A 25,032-nucleotide genomic window follows, 5' to 3' on the forward strand; every position below is an offset into this window, starting at 1 on the left:
AGGTTTGACTGGTTTGATCTCCTTGCTGCCAAGAGTCTCAAGAGTCTCAAGACTTGGAGATCTTCTTCAGCACTACAGTTCGAAAGGGTCTACTAGCAACAAATTTTCTGAAATTTTGTTTGAAAAGGAAAACTTAACTGCTAGATGGAACAAATAAAGGCATCTACATAATTTTGTCACTGAAGCAATCTTTGTAAACAGGAGTGTTCAGTGCCTTGTTCCAGAGTAGCTCACAACAAACGTCAGGTGCTGTTGTTTTTCCCAAAGTTCAAGAGGCTGGGCTCCAATCTTTTGGTGAGAAGGTGACTGAAAAACACAAAGCTCAAGTATCTGTGGAGCTCTCTGAAATGCAATGAAACCAAAAACCTTAGGGCATCCTTGGTCTCAGAGAATGCAACAAAACAACAACAAAATACTCCAAGCCTGGCCTTTACCAAGACCCAGCTCCAGTGTTCTTGCCTGGAGAGTCCCAGGGACGGCGGAGCCTGGTGGGCTGCCGTCTGTGGGGTCGCACAGAGTCGGACACGACTGAAGTGACTTAATTTAGCTTAGCTTAAGTGTGTGTTCTTTCCAGAATCCAATGGCGACAGCTGGTGGGCAGGAGGAAGGCCGGATTTCAGACGCAAGGAGCGACGCGGCGGAGATTTGGCGGGGGCGGGCGAGGTGCGCAAGAGGTGGGGCCTGGGGGAGGTGGGGCAGGAAAGCACCGAAGAGAAAGAAAAAGACAGGCGCACAGAGGGACGGGGGAGGCGGGGCCTGGGACGCCGGCTAGCGGGGAAGGAGGGCGGTGCTGGCAGCGTGGCTGCAGAGCCGCGCAGGGACCTGGGCAGACTCGGACCGCCGAAGGGGGACCAGCGCAGCCATGTTGGAGGCGTTGGGCTCCCTGGCGGCTGCCCTCTGGGCCGCGCTCCGTCCTGGCACTGTCTTGCTGGGGGCCGTCGTCTTTCTCCTCTTAGCTGATTTTCTCAAAAGGCGGCGACCAAAGAACTACCCGCCGGGGCCCCCGCGCCTGCCCTTCATAGGCAACTTCTTCCAACTGGACTTTGACAAGGCGCACCTGTCGCTTCAGCGGGTAGGAGCGAGCGACGGTGCCCGCGCGCGTCCCGACCCTGACCTGCAGAACAGGGGCCATTCCGGGTACCGAGGGCGGGAGGACTGGGAGGGGGGACCCCCTGGAGGCTTCCCTGGTGCCTCGGACGGTAAACAATCTGCCTGCAGTGCAGGAGCCCCAGGTTTGATCCCTGGGTGTGGAAAATCCCCTGGAAAAGGAAGTGGCAGCCCACTCCAGTATTCTTGTCTGGAGAAGCCCATGAACAGAGGAGCCTGGCGGGCTATAGTCCATGGGGTCGCAAGGAGTTGGACACGACTGAGCGACTAACAGTTTCACTTTTCTGAGGCTAAAGCAGGCACCCTGGTAGACCCACTTGGAGCCTCTCTCTTGACCATAGCAAGTGGCATGATTCACCGTGCTTTCTAGGTGTGAAATATTGTTAATTGATCACTGTTGAGTGTGCTGGACGAGATACACTTTGGGGCTGGGGTGCAAGTTTATTATACAAAACAGAAAATGCATCTCGATCCATCTAGCTGTTGGGGAAAGTTTAACTATTGAACTGTAGCTTCTCAGGTGGTTCAGTGGTAAGAATCAGCCTGCCAAGCAGGAGATGCCAGTCTGATCCCTGGGTCTGGACGATCCCCTGGAGAAGGAATGGTAACCCACTTCAGTTTTCTTGCCTGGGACACCCCAAGGACAGAGGATCCTGGAGGGCTATAGTCCATGGGGCTGCAAAGTGTCCAACACCATTTAGGGATTCAGTAACAACAAGCACTCATCTGAAGCCTTCACATGCTGCCAGGAGCTTAGTCACCTGCATATTTTCTCTTCTCTCAGGGATCCTCGGATGGAGTATGGTTCAGAACCCGCTCTGCATGCTTAGTAAACGTTTTTGACTGACCAGGTGGCCTTTGTCTCTTCTGTTTCTTTCACTGGAGCCTTGAGGGTGACAGACACAATACGATTTTAAGTCATTTAGTTGGATCTTGTTACATATTACCTGGACATTCTTTTTATAGTATGAAAATTTTGTCTTTTTTTTACATTATTTTTGGCTGCACTAGGTCTTCCTTGCTTTTGCTAGGGCTTTCTCTAGTTGCTCCAAGTGGGGACTACTGTTGGTTTCAGTGTGCGGGCTTCTCATTGTGGTGACTTTTCTTGTGGAGAATAGACTTTGGGTGTACCAGCTTCAGTGGTTGCGTTTTGCTGGCTCTAGATCGCAGGCTCAGTAGTTGAAGTGCTCATGTTTAGTTGCTTGTGACATATGGAATTTTCCCAGACCAGAAATGGAACCCATGTCCCCTAATTGGCAGGTGAATTCTCATCCACTGCGCCACCAGGGAAATCTCCCACTTTGTCCTTTTAATATTATTATCCTTGGTGGAGAAAGAGAGAGGGGAAGCTATACTTTCCCTGGGAGGTTCTGTTTCCCTTGTGTAAAATGATGATGAGGAAAAGAAGAAAGTATTAGACACTCAGTCACGTCTGACTCTTTGCGACCCCACTGACTGTAACCCGCCAGGCTCCTCTGTCTGTGGAATTCTCCAGGCAAGTGTACCGGAGTGGGTTGCAGTCCCTCCTCTGTGGGATCTTCCCAACCTGGGAATCAAACCCACGGCTCCTGCATTGCAGGTGGATTCTTTATGGTCTGAGCCACCTAAATCCTCACCACTTGTCAACCACATTGGTCCCATCCCCACAAGGACAGAGCCCCTCATCTTCAGGCTCCTCCATCTACAATCCACTCTCAATAAAGTACTCATTTAAAAATGTCATTCCTCTGCCGAGATTTTCTTAGTGCTTCCTGCTGCTTCCCAGAGTTCATATTCCTTAGGGAGCCACATGGATCCCTTCTTGTAGCCTCTTTCCACTTTATCGTCTTCTTCCATCAGAGCTCCCTAACTGTGGCCACCCTGAATCCATAAAATTCCCTTCATCACTCAACACTATCTCAAGAATTAGCAGCTGCTTCCTTGCCTCTCAGCACAGGTACCTTCCTGACAGACAGCTCTGTGGTAGGTGGTTGTGATGATTAAATAAAAGGAATGTTCAATGTTAACATAGCTTATAGTTGGTGCTCAGAATAGTTCTAGTTCCCTAGAAATGCCTGGAGCACTTTCAACACAAGCATGTATTACAAACTCAAGCTCAGATGGAGATGGCTTCATCACTTTCTGGAAGAAACACCCAGTTGGTAGCACTAAGTGATGAGATTAGTATATAGAATTTTAAAGATAAGATCCTAAACATGTATACCTTTTTTGAGAAATATGTTGTTTAATTTCCAAGTATTAGAAACCTTTCTTGTTTTCTTTACCTGTTAATGATTTACAGTTGGAGATCATTAGGGTCAGAGGACATTTAATGATATGATTTCAACTTTGAACAAATATGTAAAGGTTGGTTTTATGACCCATGACAGATGCTTGAAAAATATGTCTTCTGCTCTCATTGTTTGGAGTATTCTGTAATGTGTCAGACCTTAAGAAATGAGTGTATTGTTTAGTGTTTCTGTCCCCGGGTTGATGTCTTATCTACTAATTCTATCCGTTACTGGGAGTGGCTTATTGAGGTCTCCAACTGTACTTGGACATTTAAGTCTGGTCAGTCTGGTTAGTTTTGGTCGTTTTATTTTATGTATTTGATGTCTCTTTTATTTGGCACACACACATTAAAATTGTTGTGTCATCTTGGTGAACTGGCTCTTAATTATTACATAACCTCCCTCTTTATCCCTGATTTCCTTTGCCTGAACTTTACCTGATACAGTATAGCTAAGCACCTCTCTTTTGATTAGTATTTGCATAGCATATGCTTCTCCAGTCTTTCATTTTTAACCTACTTACATGATTATATTTGAAATGAGTTCTTATATATAACATATAAGTGGGTCATTTTTTTCATTCTGCCAATCTCTCTTTTATTGGTGAACTTAGATCCTTTATATTTAGCACAATTTCTGATGTGTGAACAGTTAAGTCTGCCATTTTATTATTTATTTTCTATTTTTCACTTTGTTCTCTGTTTCTCTATTTCTCATTTCTGGTCTTTCTGTGAGTCACTTAAATATTTTGTAAGAACCCCGTTTTAATGTATCTGTAGTGTTTTTGAGTACGTCTCTGTATTCTGCTCTAAGTGCTTCCTGTAAAGCTTACAGGCTATGCATATATAGCTTGTTACCTCATCTAGTGTTGTTTCCATTTTAAGGCTGAGGAAACTGACTAAAAACTGTCAAGTGATTTGCGTAAGTTATTCAAAATTGATAATGGCCAAACAAGGACTTGACTTCTACCCCCAGTCTCTACTTATGTTGCCTGACACTTCTTGAGATAGTTGGCAGATTTATTCAGGTTTTCATTTATCCAATAGATATTTATGAAGTGCTTATCATATGACAGGCATAGTACAATAGAGTATATGATGAAAAGTGTGGTATAAATTTATGGCAACCAAATGAGGTGTTATTAGGTAGGTACACTGTGAATGAGAAGCCATGGGGATAATCTCTGTAGAATGCTGAAATGAATTTGCTTGAACTTGAAATAACTGTGAGGCAAGTGGCTATATGGAGTAAAGTAGACAGTAGATTTTTAAATGGGAAAGTAACATGAGCTAAACAAAGTGAGAAGGCAGTGAAGAAACTGGATGGTTTGTTTGGCATAAGGGGAACCTTCCTTATTTCCCGCATTTCTGAAACATTCTCTACCATAACTATATGGCTTATTATAGGAACATATATGTGAATAAGAAAAAAATCTAATTGGACTAAGGACGGGAAGTGATAGATATGGAGGATAAATGTATTATGAGGCCATACATTAGGCTGCTTGTAACAAAAAAATCCCAAAATACAGTGGTGTGAAAATATTGAAATTTATTTCTCTCTCACAAGTTGAGATGTAGGCAGGAAGACCAGGATAGCAAAGCTGCTTTGCTCCACAAGATTATCCAAATACTCAGTGCTTCTATCTTGTTGCATGACACTCAACATGAAGGGGAAAGTGGGAGGTGGTGAGAAGGAAATTTCCTTCAAGGACGCTACTCAGAAGATGCACACATCACCACTACTCACGTCCTATTGGAAGTTAATTGGGAAGTAATGTGGCCAGTTAATCCTTAGGGAGTTCCATCCCTCAGCAGAAGAGAGAGAAAATATGCTTTCTCCTTGCCTTCATTTAAGGATGAGACATACAGAGTGACTTAGAAAGAGCTCTACTTTATGCCCCCCAGCTAGGCACTAAATCTCTGTGCCTCATTTTCTGAAAACTAGGAATACATTATACGGTTGTTATAGGAACCAAGCAAGTTTGTGAATATTGGTTTATCCCAGGGTAAACTAGCACAGAGCCAATGCTTATTTCTATATCTACCCTCCTCCTCCTTTTTTCAAAAATGTATAGTAACCAACTCAAGGAAAAACCAGTTGTTGGTTATAAATGAGGCATCACTTGTCTGACTTGATTGCCTCTTGGGCTCCTTTCATCCACTCTCTAGCCACTTCCCCTCCATTTCTTTGTCAATACCTTATCAGAATCTTTTTGCTAAAATACACTCCCAAATATATCAACAAAAATAAATAATTTTCTTATTAATCTTTGTATTATGGTTGCTATCCCCAGAATCCTAAAGATGGGAATTTGTAATAGCCCTCATTTTATTCATTTGGAAACTGAGACAGAAGAAAATTCTGTCTATCCCCTTGAACAAGGGCTTCCACATCCCTTTGCACACAGAGCCCATTCTTTCCACAGAGGCTCCAGTGGCCGTCTGCCAGGGACCTGGGAACAAAGTGCCTTTCACATTGCTCTTCTCATTCTTCTTCACAGAAACTTCTTTGGAGGGGAGGGAGCACACAGTGCTGCTTGTGGGATTTTTGTTCCCTGTCCTGGCATCGAAACTGGGTCCTTAGCAGTGAAGGCCTGAGTCCTGAGGTCCTGACCACTGAAGCACCAGGGGATTCCCCCTTACATAAACTTTGAGGGAAGAACAGTTTTTTACCTTTTATAGCTGGGAAGGTGAGACTCATAAAAAAGGGAAGTAGCTTTCCTAAGTGCTCACAGCTAGTCAACCACAGAGTTAAGATTTCCACATGTCTCCACAGCTAATGTGCTCCTCTCCATAATCCCTATAACGAAACTTCTGTCACCTACAGCCTGCTGAGTAAGGGGACATTCTCTCCTGGTATAGTAGGTTTGATTTACTAGGAAGTCCCTGTTCCCTACCCCAGAATTCACTAAACATATCTCTTCCTTTCTCTGGTGAGTCACATGGGCTGAGTTCTCTCTTTTCACTAGACTCTAAGACGCTTGAGGTTAGAGACCTTGTTTATTTAATCTTTATGCCTTATTCTCAGGACACATGTGCTCACCCAATTCAAGTACATTGAGCATATGAATGAGTGTGTATAATGAATGTCTATGTCCTATAGTGTAGTCTAGTTGAGAGCAGGAAAAATGGAAACAGGTAGACATATTTCCTACAGCTCAAGGTACACAGACAGACAAACACAGAGACTCCCCTCAATACAAGCCTCCCACCAGCCCCATGCACCCTCCATTCCAGGATTCAGAGACATATGCATATTCAACTGTGACTCTTCTGTTTTTCAGTTTGTGATGAAATATGGGAACATTTTTAGCATGGATTTTGGTACATTTCCTTCTGTTCTTATAACTGGATTGCCCTTAATCAAAGAAGCCCTTGTCCACCAAGACCAAAACTTTGCCAACCGCCCCTTGATGCCTATTGAAATACGTATCTTTAACAATAAAGGTAAGTTTCTTGAACAATGTATGTTTGATATTCCTATGGTCCGTGAAAGGGTCTCCAACACTCCCAAGGACCAGGCCCATCATGTTCCTGCCCCTCTAGGAAGCTGAGTCCCCGCATTTCCCTGCTGAAGACACCCGCTATGGGAACCTGGCAGGGTCAGCCCTAATGTCAGGGATTTGGAAGAAGTCATGTTTTTTCAGATGGTTCCCAGTTTCTCTTTGAAACATTTACTCTATTAACTCTACATCCATTTACTCCATGAAAGCCAGGTGTACCTAGTGCTAGGTACCAGTGACAGAACAGGGAGGAGAACATACAAAATATTGTTCTATAACTTACATACTATTAAGAAAAACAGTGTCAATTACACTAATAATTTAAGACCTCAGTGTTATGAAGATAAGAGCAGGGTTCACTTATTATGGGTACCAAATCTAGTCCTGAGACTCAGGAAAAACTTATGTAAGTAAATGACATTTAATAAAGTGATGAAGCAATGCAGCAGAGGGAATAAAATGTAAAAGTTTCCAAGTTGGGAAGACGGACAGTGAACTGAGGAATTGAAAGGTGGCCAGTGCAGGAAGCACAGGGATGAAATGGAGATAATTAAATGAAGATGAAGCTTCTGAGTTTGGCCAGAAATAGTTCATGCAAGTTCTTTTTAAGGATGTTGCTTTTTATCCTAATAACAATGGAGGTTCTGAATGGTTTAAGTAGAGGAAGGAATCATCATATTTATATGGTACATTTTAAAGACTTCTCTAAGCTGCAGTGTCAAGAATGGGATAAAGGAAGCAAGAGACTATTGTAGACTTTTAGATTAGAGGAGGTGGTGGCCTGGAAGAGGGGAGTGGAAAGAAATGTCAGTCCAGTAGGTTTGACCAGAAGAGTGGTGAAGATGTATGGGTTTAAGCTACTCAGGAGGCAACTCCAATAGGACATGATGACCTAGACAGAGGGAGAATGAGGTGCTGAGGTAGACACCCAAGTGGGTAGGTAAAGAAGGAAGGAAGATGTGGAGGAGGACAAGGTATTGTCTGGCCTGGGTAGGGAGTTGTATAGAGCAAACCATGAATTTAGTCATGAATATGCTGCGTGTGAAGCCAAGAGAGTCAAGCAGAGAATTGTACATGTGTCTGGAGCTGAGAAGCAGAAAATACGTGTTTACTGTCAGTAGATGTGATTTGAAATTTTAGAAATTGAGATTTCCTAGAAATGGAGGATAGGGTAAAGAGAGGAGGCTTCAGACCTAATAGAAGATAGTTAACCTAAGGTATGATAATTTCTCTGAAGTCATAGAATTACCAGAAAATTATGAAGAGTGTGGTGTCCTGGGCTCCACTGGCAGAGAATGTTTCAGAAAGAAAGGATCTCATGCTGCTGACTCATTAGGATGGGGTTGAAAAGGATCCTGAATTGAATAGCAGGGAGGGCCATTTCCCTCAGGTGGCGACAGTGTGGAAGGAGACATGAGAAGGAGTTGAAGAGTGCCCTGGAATGAAGAAATGGGAGGATGGTGGCCTCTCCTGTGTTATAAAATCACTGAAGTTCTATTACACACAACATACAGATTGTTTTCCTTTGCCTGTGGAGTTCTTTCTGCACAGTGTCCACAGTTTGTTATCTAGCATGATTCATTTATCTTTTTAAGATATTTAAGATCTTTTCTACTAATGAGTATTGACTCCTTCTAATCCATTAGTTCATACTTGGTATGTGGCATAACCAGTAATTAAATATTTTTATGAGACAAGTAATCAAACGACAGGCTTTGGAGTCGAGCAGACTTGAATTTGAATGCCTGTTCAGCTGCTTACTCACTCTGTGACCTTGCAGAGTTTACTTTTATCTCCCATGCCTCATTTTTCTCATCATTAAAGTTAGGCGGCTGGTTTGGCAGTAATGATTGTACCTACCTCAGAGAGTTTCTGTGAACACTAAATTACACAATGCATTAAAAATGCTAACATGTCCATCAGATGGGCAATCAGTAAATTCAAGTGATTATATCTATTGCTTTGGAATTATTTCTCTGAATAGTTTTCAAGCATCTTAAAGCCCTTCTCCTTTCCTCCATCTGGTACCTTATCCTGAATGGGTCTTGTTGGCTTTTTTTAACATTAGCTTTCTTTTTCCAGGATTGATCATGTCCAATGGCCATGTATGGAAAGAACAAAGGAGATTTGCCCTGACAACTCTGAGGAACTTTGGTTTAGGAAAGAAGAGCTTAGAGGAACTCATTCAGGAGGAGGCTGCCTACCTCATCCAGGAAATAGGAGAGGAGAACGGTAATCAGGTCCTAGGACAGGTTGCACTGACTATGGTTTATTCATTCACTAATCAGACGCTCAGTTTGAGCCTATGTGCCTGTCCTGTGCCCGGCACTGTGTGGGCCACTGAGGGAATGACAGTGAGCAGCTAACCATGACCTGCCCTCGTGGGGGTCAAGAATGAAGAAGAAGAAGAAGCTGGGTATTAAACTTATTATTGGTTTTAAATCCTGGCCATCACTTTGACTTCCCAGACATTGACCAAGTACTTGCTGTGTGTCAGACCCTGTACAGAGGGCTCTGGACACAGTCTCAGATGTGGTTCTGTAGTCGATGTGTCATATGTCACATAGAGTAGACTCTCTGGAAAATAGAAACCTACCTGAAGGCTCCATCTCTTCTTCTGCCTCCAGGACAGCCTTTCAACCCTCACTTCACAATCAACAATGCAGTTTCCAATATTATTTGCTCCATCACCTTTGGGGAACGATTTGACTACCAGGATGATCAGTTCCAGGAGATGCTGAGGCTGTTCGATGAGGTCATGTATCTGAGGACATCAGTGTGGTGCCAGGTAAGCCTCTTCTCACTTCCTCTCTTAGATAAAGACTTTGGGCTAATGTCAGATACAGATGAGATGGTCTTCCTTTTGTTTTAGGCTAAAATGCAACCTTTGAAATTGACTTCACCACAACCTTGTTTACAATCACTCTGTTGACTTTAGTGTTTTTGTCCCTGGAGATGGTAAAAAAATCTACCTGCAATGTGAAAGACCTAGGTTCAATCCCTGGGTTGGGAAGATCCCCTGGAGAAGGGAATGGCAACCCACTCCAGTATTCTTGCCTGGAGAATTCATGGACAGAAGAACCTGAAGACCTATATAGTCCAAGGGATCGCAAAGAGTCAGACACAACTGAGTGACGAACACACACACACATTAAATATTTACTGTTGATAAAAAACATTTCTTACATTCATTTAAAGTACAGAACTTTTTATGATATACACATATGCACTTACGTTCTTTTCCTTAAAAAACAGTATTGCCATCACTTTTGAGTCTCTCCTCTCCACGTTCCTCCCTAGCTCCACACCTCCATGATCCTCAGATGTGTTTCTGTGCCTGACTCCCCCTCAGCACATTGCTTTGACTCATTTGTTAGTTCCTCATTTTATTCTGCATAGTTTTCCACTTCATGAATGTGACACTGATTGTTATTCTCTTGAATAATGGCTTGGGGTATTAATAAACACATTTCTAATTAGAGGGATTTCTAATTTGAGGGATATTATGAATAAAGCTGCCATGAATATTCTTGTTTTATGCACACTCAAAGATACACACACACACACACACACACACACACACACGAGACAATTGCCATGAACAAAATAATAAAACAATATAAGGGAATAGGAAGAGGGTCCCAGGGGTGCTGCTAATTAGAGGATACCAGGTAAGACAGGTCCAAGTAAGTGACACTTATGTGGACATGAATGAAGTAAAAGGCTAGTGTTGTACAGATTTCATAGGAAGACCAGTCTGATTGTATGAATAGCCAATGCAAAGGACTAAACATTATCGTCCTTGAGGTTATCACAGAGACCAATGGGGCTGGACTGGAAAGACAGAGAGAGTAAGGTGGCAGCAAGTGATAGCAGAAGAGGGGGCAGGAGGGTGAGAGGCCAGCTCATGTGGAGCTCCAGATCAGAAGAAGGACGTAGAACTTGTCTAAATGTCATGGAAAGTCAGTGAAGTATTGAGGGATAAGCAGTGATATGATTTATTAAACTGTTAAAGGGTCCCTCTGGCACCTCAGTGGAAAATCGACTGGGAAGGGAGTTAAGGAGAGAATCAAGGAAAATGGTGGAGTCTTTACAGCATCCAGGTGAGACATGTTGGTGCTTTGTACTAGAATGACAAATACATGGAGTAGTGAGAAGTGGTCTGAAATTGGTTATATTTTGGAAGAAGTGCTAAAATACTTTGCCAAGAGAAAAGAAGAGGATTGTAACAGAGAAGATGAATCAAGGGTGGCTCAAAGGGTTAAGTGTAAGCAAAGAAAATATATATAAAGATACTATGGTATCTTAGTCTTCAAGAATGAAAAACTGGCACCCTCTTGTCTTCATGACTGTTTTGTTTTCTCCATCAGCTCTACAATGTCTTTCCAAGGATAATGAATTTCCTTCCGGGTCCCCAGCAAACACTCTTTAGTAAATGGGAGAAACTGAAAATGTTTGTTGCTAATGTGATTGAAAACCACAAGAGAGACTGGAATCCTGCTGAAGCAAGAGACTTCATTGATGCTTATCTCCAGGAAATAGAAAAGGTGAGGGAACCTAAGTGTTTTCCTGAGTAGTGTTCTTAAAGAACAAGTGAAAGGATTCTGGTTTGCTATGCTGCTGTAACAAATCAAACTTAGGGGCTTAAACAGGCCCACATTTATCAAGGTAAGGTGTTGGCAGGCCTGGCTCCTTCAGCGGCTCTAGGGCAGAATCTGTTGGATCACCTCCAGCACCTAGAGGCTGCTGTACTCCATGACTCAGGGCCCCTTCCTCCATCTTCCAAGCCATTGATGTATCTTCTTCTCTGCCACCATCCTCATATGGTCTCTTTATGTTCTTGCCTCCTCTTATAGAGAGTCTTGTGGTTATAATTGAAACATTGGGATAATCCAGGGTAATCTTTCTATGTCAAAATCCTTAACTTCATCATATCTGCAAAGTTCCATCTGTCAAAAAACATTCACCAGTTCCAGAGATTAGAACATGGACGTTTTTGTGGCTTATTTTTCAGCCCACCACAGGGGAAGGACATAGAGTTTAGAAATATCATGACCTCAGAATTGATGATACAATTAGAAATAAAAATATTAATTTAAGAGTAATTGACTTAAGGTCTTTGAAAAACCCAAATACTGCCTTTTCATTTTTCAATCTCTATCCTCTACCTGAGTCTGAAGTACCTATGCACAAAAGGAAAAAGAACCATTGTTTCACTATCACTTGGGCCAGTACCCAGACTCCTACCCCTTTCTTTAGCTCCCTCGTGCAGAACACAAAAGTGAAGCTGAGTCAGAGGCCAGAGTTAAGCCTCAAGTGGAGGGACATTTGCCTTCTTCCCTCATCCTCATGTCATCCACTTTCCAATATTATATAGGAGAAGCAAGAAAAAGGCCAAATTGGTTGTATATCATTTAGCATAGTGAACCCACTGGTTAATACTCATCACTGCATCAGTGTTATCATTTTTGTCTCATTAGATTGTTCCTTCCTTCTCCTGGAGTTGAAAGAATGGTGCATTTTTCCATCTCCTCTCTTATTTCACCTTACTCTTACAACGTTACTAGAGGCACTGATTCCTCCTGAGAGAAGGAGACTTCACTTGCTGTGAGGTGTGCGGGAGTGGGATCCCACACAGGGCAACACTGGCACACTGCAGCTCCTGGAGGAAGGTGGTGTGAGGCTGGAGGGCCACGGGGAGAGGCTGTGAGAGAAGGTTAACCGGGGCGATGTGAGGATTGTTGTACGCTAGAGAAGTGCATTTTATTCTTCTGGTATCAGTACACACATTTGTTGAAAATTTGTTATGTGCCCTTTCAACTCACATAATTTATAATATAACTTTCAGGGGTGAGTGTTGTTATTTCTATTTTATGAATCAGGAAAGTGAAACATAGACAGGCTGATAAGTTTGAGGTTTAGTAACCTGGCCAAGTTGTACAGGTAGTGAATGATGTGGCTAACATTGGAACTCAAGACTGTTTTTCCAATGTAATAATAGATTCTCCCAAGTTATGGAAGTAAAATAAATTTATTGTCTCGATTTTTCATCCACCAGAGCTGACAGTGGGCAGCTAGCACTTGGGGCAGGAGGATGCTAAGTATACTGGAGTAATAAGTCTCTGCCTCCTAAGATGACCAAAGGGAAAGCCATTTCTCCTGGGGAGGAGGTGGTCTCTCCTCCCATGTTTTGTCTAGAATGAAGCCCTCTGTGTTGTGGCAACTAAGAACAGTCTCAATAAACCAATAATCACTGTGCTTTCTAGCATAAGGACAATGCTGCTTCATGTTTCCATGAAGAAAATCTTATCTACAATACCCTGGACCTCTTCTTCACTGGAACAGAGACAACTTCAACCACCTTGCGCTGGGGTCTGCTCTACATGGTCTTGTACCCTGAAATCCAAGGTGAGCACATCAGGGGGTAGGCCTGGGTCAGGTCAGAATACTTCCCTAAATTAGTTTGTGTAAATCTCAGTAGTCCTAAAGGGTGCTATTTGATTTATCCTCACTATTAAGAAGAGGAACCTGAGACTCTAAGAGCTTCAGAAACTCACAGCAGGAATGTTGTCGAGCAAGAATTTGCCACCAGATTTGTCTCACACCAGGGCCTACTTCCTACTCACGTAACCTCCCTGAAGAGCTAGTCTGGATAACCTAACATAGCCATTTTTATCCTGGTTATTCCATTCCTTAGCTTAACCAGGCTTAAGAAAAATTGTGAAATATTAGAATAATACAACCTTCTCTTATTTTCCAGAAAAAGTCCAAGCTGAGATTGATAGGGTGCTTGGCCAATCTCAGAAACCAAGCACGGCCATGCGAGAGTCCATGCCCTACACCAACGCTGTCATCCACGAGGTGCTGAGAATGGGGAACATAGTCCCTCTGAACGTACCCCGGGAGTTGGCAGTGGACACCACCCTGGCCGGATACCACCTGCCCAAGGTAATTAGGGCCTCCCTCATAGCCTCAGGTCTCCAAGCTCATATTTGTAAATGGTTGGAATCTCATTGGGAAATGTGACATGTTTTCTTGTCTTAGGAAAGCACTTAAATAGGGAGAGAGAGATATTAATATTATTGCTGATGTAATAGAATTTTTTCTTCCTGTGGGGTTTTTAGAACGTTAGTTCAAGAAAACGTTAATAGGTGTTGTGGGAAAATAAGGGGATTCCTAGGTCAAACATATTTAGGCAAAGACTTGCTGTTTTAAATTTGAGATGTCTCAGTGTTTTAATACATGATGTGCATTGTTAATTCTTGTGGGGAAACTGCAGGCAGCAATTCTCAGTCAGACTTTGCCATGAGGTCCTTTTCTTTGCCATGGGAGAGCTTTTCACAGGATAGGAACCTGCCACACTTATGTTGGAAAATTCTGCTTCACAATCCTGGTGGTTTAGAATATTGAAATATGAATAAATATTTGAGACCATCTGAACCAAAATCACATTAAAGTGATGTTTCTAGCATAATATCCCCAAAAGTATTTTTCCAGCTTTGATGTACACCCCCTTGATGGGACTTCTTCACGGGGGAAAACAATCCAAGTCCATGCAGCACTAAATATCAGAAAAGGAGAGAAAGGACCCAGTGCTTTTTAAGCAGTGATTATGTGCCACTGGTCTTCCCTGGTAGCTCAGACTGTAAAGAATCTGCCTGCAATGCCCGAGACCCGGGTTTGATCCCTGGGTCGGGAAGATCCCCTGGAGAAGGGAATGACAGCTGACTCCAGTATTCTTGCCTGGAGAATTCCATGGAGAGAGGAGCCTGGCAGGCTACAGTCCATGGGGGTTGCAAAGAGTTGGACACAACTGAGCAACTAACATACATGCTCTATGTGCCATTGACTGTTTGGGGTCTCTCAAAATATCTTTATCAGTCCTCAGAATAATTTTGTTATCCTCATTTTACAAATTTGAACTTCAGGCTGAGAGAGTTACTAGTCTTTTAAAGAGTTCTCAACTGCAAAATGACCACAGCTGGGTTCCAGAAACAGAGTTTTTCTGATTCCCAGGCTCATCTTTTTCTGTTCTACACAAAGCTCTCTCCTCACGGGTTACTTTATTTTGCCTTTAAAAAAGACTCCCTGTAATTGTTCTCTGTGGGGCCCTGTCCTCACAAAGACAATTCTGCTCTCATTCTGCCCACCACTCTTAGGATCTCAGCAGACAGCTCTCCTGTGCCTCCGAGTGCCCTCTCTGCATCCTGCACATTCACAGTTCTTTCCTTTCTCACCCCTTGGTCCATCTCTGTGGATCCACTGAAGTTTGTCTGAGTTTCTCTGTGTGTGGAGCCTGGGGCTAATATCAAGGCAGAACAGTAGGAACTTCCCCACTGCATTCCCCTTTGTCCCCATCCTGCAGAGCTGGGAAAAGCAGCTATTCCTGCAATGATTGTGTTTACCATTTTCTTGCTGACTGACCATTTTGTGGGTGAAATCTGAAGTCTAAATGACTTCACAGGATATCTTTGTATATTCATAGCAATTAATTTAGCTCCCGATAACCATTCTAAGTCAATAAACTGGTTATAACAAGTTTTCTTTTCTGATGTAGTATTCTGCAGGCCCAGGGAGCCAAGTAAAACCGATTTTTAATAGCAGCTCGAATAGTTACCCTGAGGGATGGCATGTGCAGTGCTTCCCCACATAGCCCCAAGCTGAGGAGTTCTGAAGCGCTGGCTTCCAGGCCTCCGCATGCAACCCTCTATCAGAAAGTGATACTAGACTAAATGCAGAGGAAAAGAAGATGGGGCATTGGGTGCTGAGGAAAGGCAGGTACTTGCTGAAGGATACGTAATGAGAATGCTCCTCAAATTGGATAAAACTTAGGTCACAGAAAGCCAGGTCCTGGTTGATTAGCTCATGATGGTGGAGTAGAAGGGCTTGAACTTAACCTTCTTATGCAAACACAAAAACCACAAATATCTTCTGAACAACCATTGACCAAAAGAAAAAAAAAGGAAACCTACCAAAAAAAGATACCCTACATCCAAAGATGTAGAAGCCACAGCAAGATGGCAGGAGTGGCGCAACTGGGATAAAGTCAAGTCCCATACTCACTGGGTGGGCAGTGTGCAAGCAGTAAGACAATTACATCACAGAAATTCTGCCACAGAAGTGGAAGTCCTGAGCCCCATGTCAAGTGCCCCAGCCTGGGGGTCTGACAACAGGAGGATGTGCCCCCACAGAATCTAGCTTTGAAGACCAGCAGGGTTTGATTACTGGCATTCCACAGGACTGGGGGTAACAGAAGCTCCACTCTTGGAGGGCACACACAAGGTGGTGTGCACACCAGGACCCTGGGGGAAGAAGCAGTGACCTCGTAAGAGGCTGGACCAGACCTACCTGCTAGTATTGGAGGGTCTCCTGTAAAGGCGGGGGGCAGCTGTGGCTCACAGCAGGGACGAACACACTGGTAACTCCAGCACGTACTCAGTGGCATGAAGATACCCTGAGGCTGCCATGCAAAACAGCATGGAAAGGAGTGGGGACAAATGACAGATTGAGAAATTGAAAGAGGCTTGATGTAGTGGGAGCGCAGGTAGAAGGATGGTGGCTCAAACAGGGGCAGGTGATGTGTCCTTAATCTAAGAGTGATGGGAGCTCTTGAAGGCTATCTGTCAAGTGCCAGGTGTGGTGGGTGGAAAGGACTAACATGATTAAATCACATCCAAAGTTAACTCTGCTTTCATTGTGTTGAGAACAGTGAAGGGGAAGAGGGGATATAGAGTTGTAGTCAGAGCAACTGTAGGAATGTGTGGACACCCAAGGTTGTCCTTGGACCAGGCAGTGGGGGGCATAATGCAGGTGACAGAATCAAGAGAAATTTCACGTAAAATTGACCAGCCTGCCCGAAGGACTGGATGAAGGCAAAATGAGGAAAAGGAGGACTCCTGGGTTTCTTGCTGTGTACTAAAAAGGATAGTGGTCCCTTCCACTGGGTGACCTGATTCTATCATTGAACCTTCTGTGGAATGTGCTAGATAATGGAGGGAAGAGAATGGAGGGAGAAACTTAGACAAATGAGACATCTTTTTGTTATACAAACTGCCATAGTTACCACTTCACTGAGCAGCTGGGTTTTTTGATCCAGAACTGCCTGCCCACTGTCACATGATTCATACATGTTGCATACATGTTCATTGATTCATATGTGTTCCCTCCCAAGTTCAACACTGACACGTCCCTGCAGAGATACATTCTGCACTAAGAGTAGTCAACCTCCCTGATCAAATTCCCAACAGACAATTCCAGTCCACAGTTTTAAGCTGACTCATGGCAAAGAGCTGAGTCGTAGGGATTGCACTCTGAAGTTACTTGGTTGGGGAATTTGAGGGAATTTGGGGTGCTATCAACATTAATGTAGGAGCCTGGGGGGCTGCTGCCCCATTGCACACGTATGTTGTGTGTGTAGTGTCTTGCACAAGTCTTTTCTGCCTTCTCCAGGGCACCGTGGTCACGACCAACCTGACTGCTCTGCACAGGGACCCTGCAGAGTGGGCCACCCCTGACACCTTCAATCCAGAGCATTTTCTGGAGAATGGACAGTTTAAGAAAAGGGAATCCTTTCTGCCTTTTTCAATAGGTGAGTAGCAAAAAACAGGAGTGCGGGAACCCAGAGTCTCTCTCTTTACCCTTCTCTACTCTTCTCCTTGTGAGGCTTTGCTTTAGTTGGAATGTCTCTAGATCGCCCTGCCCAGCGTGGCTCACTCTTGCTATGGTTGCATCTTAGGATTCCCTGGGTGGAGCATCACCAGGACTCATGCCCTTACTTCCTAAGCCCTGGCTTGACTTGGAGATTTCAGCATCAAGTTGTTCTGTCCCCAGAACACTGGAGACAGAAGCTTAGCCTCTGCCTGTTACCCACAAAGAAGGTTGGAACCTCACCATCTTCATAGAGCTACAAGTGTTCCATAATCCTTTCAGGGCTGCCCACTCACATAAAAATAAAGCTATTTCCTAAGAAAGGGGTGGAGGAGGTTCCAGTAAAGGGGCTGCTTCCTTATCGTTATGGGTATCACAAGTGACTCTAGGTGCCATGGACTTAAGTAGATGAGGTTCTACTCTATCCATTTTCTGATGAGGTCCCTTTGACTTTTAAAATTCTAATAACCCTTTAAAAATCTAGTTAATACATTTACATGGTGCACAACTTGAAATGTACAAAAGAGAATGTAGAGAAAACTTTCTTTCATGTTTCCCAGCCTGCCTGTTAGAAAAGGGTGTTTTAACTCATAACAATGTGAAATGAGTAACAAAATTCTCCATATATACCAGATAACAAGTTAAGTATGCTGCTGAAATCGTTTCAAATAATTTCCCAAATCCTTAATTCTATAAATGTTTCCTGAGCGCCTATTTTGTGTCAAACATTCAGCCTGGAGGATATGACGATGACTAGGTAAGGGGGAAAAAACAATGCAACTCTCATGGACCACATGTTGTAGTATAATCTTACATGGTTCAAATTCCTATCACCACTTTGGGGATAAGGAAGGAAACTGAAGCTTAGAAGGGCCAACTGTGGTATCTACAGTAATAAAGCTCATAGAAGCAGAGCTAGAACTCAGTGTTGAACATGTTTATCAAATACTGAAGCCTGTGCTCTTCCTAGCAGTGTCTTCTTTAAAAAGTAACTAAATGCTAGTGAGTTAACATTCTGAAATTCATAGTAGTTTTCTAATCATTAATTTAAAGTAAATATAGATTGATTATCTGCAACAGTATAATTTTACTTATCATGACGCAAAGGCACAATAAGGGAGGGACTGGAATTTGAACCCACATAGACGTGATGCAGAGCCCAGGTTTCCTGCTGTAGGACTTGTCCTGCGTGTATCTAGACTGGTTCTGGTTAGATCTTCTATATCTTTCTTACTCTCATTCTATGCCACTATTGCTCACTTTGACAAGTCACTTTCTAACATGAAAGCAGACATGAGATGTGGGAAAACCGTCTTCCTGTCTGCAAGAGCTTCCGATTTCCTATTATAGTACAAAGCTGCAGATGCTTTATTTAAGTATAGAATTATTCTCACCTCACTGGTTTTGTTGTTATTGTTGTGTTTATTCAAAGTTGTACCACACCCTTCTAATTATAGATTTCATTGGCAAGCAAATTGTTTTACTTACTACTTACGAAAACCCAGTTATTAGCAGTTAAACATAAAGGGATCAGTATCTCAATGTAAGGAAATTAGGATTCAGGGAAAGCTGTTTCTCATCCAAGGTCATCTGCCCAAGGAATTGGCAGAAAAGGGCAAAAGACTCAAGTTTCTGATTTCTTTTTAAATTTTTATTGATGTATAGTTGATTTACAATATTGTATTAGTTTCAAGTGTACAGCAAAGTGGTTCCATTGTACATACATTTATACCTTTTTTTCCCCTTACTGGTTATTACAAAATATTGAGTGTAGTTCCCTGTGCTATACCGTAGGTCCTTGTTGGTTATATTTAAGTTCTAATCTAGTGCTCTTGCTAACACAATTAGAACGTTACTTATATTCCTAAAGTAACTTCCGTTTTAAGATTCACTGAGTTCATATTTATATGTATTGATCATTATATTACTACATAACAAAGTCAAGAACTCAGTTACTTAAAGTAATATGTATTATTGCTCCCAAGTCTACAATTGAGCTTGGGAGCTCGATTGATCTTAGCTAGGCTTTTTTGCCTGTTTGGGAGATCAGCTGGCTGAAGGCTGATCTAAGATGACCCCGGCTGGGACAACAGGGCTTTTTCCAGGTTTTTTCCTCCAGCAGGTTAGCCCAGTTGGTGTACTTGTGGAAGATCTGACCACAGGTGGGAGAACAGAAGCACACACAGTGCCTCCAAAAGGCCCCGCTGGGAACTGGAGACCATCACCCCCACTGCCTTCTGGTGCCCATGCAGGTTATAGCCCCAGATCAAAGGAAAGGGGAAACGGCACAATTTTGGGGAAAGGGCTATGAAATCACATTGCAAATAATGGGGTTATAGGGAGAGGGTGGAACTTGGAGCCGGTGTTGCAATGAAGAGTTCCCACAAGCTGTCTTTCTGCCTAAAAGTCAAATCCAGAAATAGGCAAGCATTTGGGGGATACTCTCAGCTATTACAGAATGAGGGCTGGCCGAACACAACAGGATATAGAAACCTGAAAAATGCACTGAGTCAAAAAGTCAACACAGCGTCAGGTTTTTTCCCACCACACTCCCGTCTTCGGGGCACTGTTGCTTTCCCTCATTCTTGATCCAGCACTTTGTAAAGAAAGCTTCCTTGAAGGCATGGGAAATGCCTTCTCTTGGAAAGATGGTCAGGTGTGGAATTAGGATGCATGCACAGTCAGGGCGGATGCCAAAACTATTATTGCAAACTTGTATTTTCTTCATGTAAGGTTTTCCCCTTTGATCCAACAAAACAGCAAACAACTTCTTGAAAAGCAAGAGACTGAATCCTCATTTTCAAAAAAGAAATAACTGGATCATAGGAGATAAGATTAGAAAGATCTTTTTTCAAAAGCCCTAGGCCAGTTCTCTCATTCCTAGTGAGGCAATTGGCCTGGTTAGTGATGGCCAGCTGGTGGAAGCACCAAGGAGAAGATCTATGTTTCCCGTAGTCCAGGATGAAGACTTGAAGTAAAGTAGCCCTACTTTTCATGATTTATAAATCATGTCTCCTATCTTATTGGTATCCTTTCCCAGCCACATACTGTGGTTAGGAGAAAGATTACTTCACAAGTTTGACAAGTGAGAATTGTTTATGTCGGTGAGAATAAACGATTTACTCATAGCCCGGAGCTGGGTACTGATGGAACCAGTACTGTAACTCTGGTTCCTCACTCTGTGGGTCCAATTTTGTCACAATATCTGGATTCTTCTAGGAAAATCTTAGGTATTTACAATACAACTGATTTGGTATCATTTGAACCAATTTCTTCACTGTTTCATTAGTGATGGATAAAGAAATCAGAATGAGAGGAACAGAAATATTTAGACATGTTCTGATGGGAAACATAGAAACAGAATTATATAAAATGGCATAATTCTGAAGCATATTTTGATTTATTAAACACTTTTGCAGCTACTCTCTAATTTTATTTCCTCAACAAGTGGTTTCAGGCAGAGGACACAATCTGAAGCATGCTACATTACTGCTTTCCAAGAATACTTCATTACTTGAGGAAACACGAAAAAGCAGCACCAGAATTAACTACAGAGAGTAATGCCAGTGAGGGTGAACAGCAGAATCTTTTCAAAGACAGCTAGGCAATATGTCAAAATGTTAACAAGGGTTTTGTCTGAATTATAGGATTACAGACATCTTTTATTTCTATTTTTCACACATTTTCTTCATTTTTGCAGTAAACATGCATTACTTAGGGAGAAAGTAAGTTATTAAAACACTCACAAGAGAGATGGTGGTAGAGCCCTGTTTGGGGTGTTGTAGCCCAACTCAGGGAGGAAAACATCATGAAGGGAGAGGCGTGGGTGAGGGAAGCCTGGAGCAGATGAACACAGGTGGGATGAGACGGAGTCTTACTTTTGTCCTATGGGCAGTGGGGGTGGGGTCCTATGGTGTGAGATTCCCAGTTATTAAGGCAGGAAACCTGCCAGAGGGAGAAGGTGCCTCCTGCTTGAGAAACTTTGACATTCATTTGCTTATACTTTTCATCAGTCTTTTTTTGAAAATTGAAAAAAAAAAATGCAAAATTTTGCTTTTTGTCTGCTTTTTTCCTTATCATTTGCTAATGGATTTTTGAAAGACTTTTGACTTGACAACATTTGTAGGTCGACCCAACCCCTCACTTGTTTCATCCACACCCTGTACCTTCATCCTGTGCCTCACCAGTCTGACCCCTGAAGGCACTGGAGTGTGTGATTGCGGAATGAGCTCCCTGGACTTAGGATACACCAGGTGGTTATGATCAAATAAACAGTGCATAAAGCCCCAGGACCAGGCAGGCCCTCACCTTGCTCAGGTTTTACAAGATGTGGTGTGAGATTTCCATCCTTTCAGGGCACAGATACCATCTGAGGAGGTAACTCATCTCATATTTTTGTCTTTTAGGAAAGCGGATGTGCCTTGGAGAACAGCTGGCCAGGACTGAATTGTTTATTTTCCTTACTTCACTTCTGCAAAAATTTACTTTCAGGCCTCCAGAGAATGAGAAGCTGAGCCTGAAGTTCAGAATGAGCATGACCCTCTCCCCAGTCAGCCACCGCCTCTGTGCTATTCCTAGGGTGTGAAGTTGTCGGGAGGGGGAGAGAGAGGGGGAGGAAAGAAGGAAGAATGGGCGTGTCCCCCCAAGGCAGGGCGCCTGCTCAGAAGTGAGGGAGCAGCATCCAGTGCCTCTAGGACAGGTCACAGGAGCTGGACTCAGAAGGAACTGGATCCAAACCCCAGCTTTGTCATCTTCAGTGGAGCCTTAGGAAATCAGTTACTTTGTGAGTGATTTGCCATTTCATCTAGGAGATTTAATCAATCTTGAGTACTCTTTGGAAGGACTGATGCTGAAACAGAAGCTCCAGTACTCTGGCCACCTGATGCCAACGACTGATTAATTGGTCATTGGAAAAAACCCTGATGCTGGGAAAGAGTCAGAGCAGGAGGAGAAGAGGGCGACAGAGGATGAGATGGTTGGATGGCATCACTGATTCAATGGACATGAACTTGGGCAAACTCTGGGAGATGGTAAGGGACAGGGAAGTCTGGCGTGCTGCAATCCATGGGGTCTCAAAGAGTCAGACACAACTGAGTGACTGAACAACGAATAACAACAACTAGGAAATTTGAAGTGGACAACAATTCCTTAGCTAAACAAAAAACTGCTATTAAGATCAGAGGAGTAAGGAGGAGACTTATGGAGAAAGGAGGGGAAAGAGAGGGTAGAACTAATTGAGGAAGTAGCATTGCCATATATACACGACCATGTGAAAAATAGATATTGGGAAGATGCTGTATAACACAGGGAGCTCAGCTGGTGTTCTGTGACCACCTAGAGGGGTGGAATGGGGTGGGAGGATTGAAGCTCAAGAGGGAGTGGATGTATGTATATCCGTGGGACTTCCTGGGCAAGAATACTGGAGTGGGTAGCCATTCCATTCTTCAGGGGATCTTCCTGACCCAGGGATCAAACCCAGGCCTCCTACATTTCAGGCAGGTTCTTTACCATCTGAGCAACCAGGGAAGCTGTATATATCTGTGTGTGTGTGCGTGTGTGTGTGTGTGTGTGTTTATGTCTGATTCACACTGTGGTATAGCAGAAACCAACATGACATTGTAAAGCAATTTTGCTCCAATTAAAAAAATAGATCAGGGAAAATAATGGACTTTAAGTGGTTTGTAAATTGTAAAGCATATCATAAAAGTTATAATCATGATCTGCTTTTCTGTGCCCTTCCTGAGAGGGAAATTTGCTTCTGGCCTGTTGAGATGCCCTGGGTCAAAGAGGTGCCAAATGATGGATACGAATTTCAAGTTGGGCCCTGGGGCAGCCACGGAGGTGAATCAGAAAGGCCCTCACACTTGGTAGCACTGGGCAAACTTATCCTGCTTCTGCCTCAGACTGGCCCCTGGAAAATCAGTAGGGCAGGGAGAGCCTTGATTTATAGGCAGGTTTCTATGGAGAAGCAGTTTCTCTGGTTTACCTAAGAATACACTGCCTTGGCTTTGGAAACCAGAGCCAAGAAGGACATCACTACATATAACCAAACATGGAAATCAATTTATGGAGAAACAAATGTGGAAATATTTTGCAATTATATTGTGCCTCCTTAACTTAAATCCTCTCATGCATTTATTCCCACCCCCTTAACAACATGGTAGTTGTGATCTTTTCTTATATATTGATTGTCAGCTTTTGACTGACAAATATTCCCAGCCTAAACACAACTGATGAGCTCTGGTAAAGTATAGTATAGAAGGAAACAGAAATGCCATCATCCTGTTAGCCCTCCTGTGTGTGGTCACTGAGGGGAGAAAATAACATCAATGGAAAGGCCAGGTGCCACTGAGAGTCCATGGGGTTTTGATGCCAATCCCTATGCAGACAAACCAGCAAACCTGGTAAACTGGACTAAACCTTGTAGTTTATTTTTCTCGTGTTAGAATTAAGAAATTTAAATATCTCAGAACAAAATGGCACTTGAGAACATGGGCCTTTTCATCCCTGTTGCTTGGAATTTAGAGAAAAGCTAAATCATGACACCATTAGAAAGGGAATCAGGAAGAGAAGGCAAGAGAGAGGGAGTGAGAGAGTCTGGCTGGAGCTAGCCTGAGTCTGTCAGAGTCAAGAGTAAGTCTGGGAGAAATGGTTGCATGACCTGAAGGGCCGGGAGATGATTTGCTCTGGAGTAGAAAATGAGAACCCCAGCTGCCCACCAGAGTGCACTTCCTTTGTAATCCTTTTGAAAAGTTTCATCTCTATAAAAACACCTTAAATGACATTTCTGAAATGAAACCAATCAAACCAGACCTTTAACTTCCTGAGTATCTGAGACCTTGTCATCCACTCTGTTTTTCTGCAGTCAGATCATCCTCATAGGAGACTGAAAATTGGCCAAAATACTTTCCCTTATCTGCTCAGTCTCAACTGTTCAATGAACTCTGTTGAATCATCTCCAAGGTCCATTCATGCTCTGCTGTGCATTTTCCATGATTTACTAGAATCATGTTTACTAGAGTCAGTAGGGCAGGCATTTACCTACTCCCTTTGGAATCAATGGAAAACTCCTGGACACTCATCCTGCCCTAATGATGCAGTGGGACCCAGACCCAAGTAACATGTGATCACAATTAACCAGAAAGCTACAGGACACAGGGCTGGGAGTGGCTGAATTTCTGAACTTGCAAAATGTCTCCTTTTTTCCTCAAAGCTCATATTTCAGAGACCCTTAAATATGAATTCTCTACTGTAAAAGCATTACACAAGGATTTTGTTTTCTGTCCTTTTGTAACTCTCTTATTCCTCATCTATTTTGGAAGCTCCAGGTCATCTTTCCCTCTTCCTTTGTGTCTGTATCTGACACCTAGTGTGCCAGCATATGACATGTTCTGTGACATCGTGGATGAGATGCAGATTTTACTGGAAAGCACCCAGGCTGTGAATATTCCCTTCACCCTTGTCCTCCCTTAGAGACACTGACATGCACAGGCTGCTGTGTTA

General features: G+C 43.1%; 1 protein-coding gene across 1 annotated transcript; it reads left to right on the forward strand.

Moving 5' to 3' along the window:
- The first annotated feature begins 773 nt into the window (after nucleotides 1-773).
- LOC110126057 (cytochrome P450 2J2-like) lies at nucleotides 774-23,248 on the forward strand. Its single transcript, XM_020875503.2, has 9 exons — nucleotides 774-1,072; nucleotides 6,664-6,826; nucleotides 8,965-9,114; nucleotides 9,510-9,670; nucleotides 11,253-11,429; nucleotides 13,149-13,290; nucleotides 13,643-13,830; nucleotides 17,332-17,470; nucleotides 21,936-23,248. Exons 1-9 carry the CDS (start codon nucleotides 863-865, stop codon nucleotides 22,112-22,114), a joined length of 1,509 nt encoding a protein of 502 aa, XP_020731162.2. The 5' UTR covers nucleotides 774-862; the 3' UTR covers nucleotides 22,115-23,248.
- Nucleotides 23,249-25,032: the final 1,784 nt, after the last annotated feature.

This window comes from Odocoileus virginianus, chromosome 5, assembly GCF_023699985.2.
Source record: "Odocoileus virginianus isolate 20LAN1187 ecotype Illinois chromosome 5, Ovbor_1.2, whole genome shotgun sequence".
Taxonomy (NCBI): domain Eukaryota; kingdom Metazoa; phylum Chordata; class Mammalia; order Artiodactyla; family Cervidae; genus Odocoileus; species Odocoileus virginianus.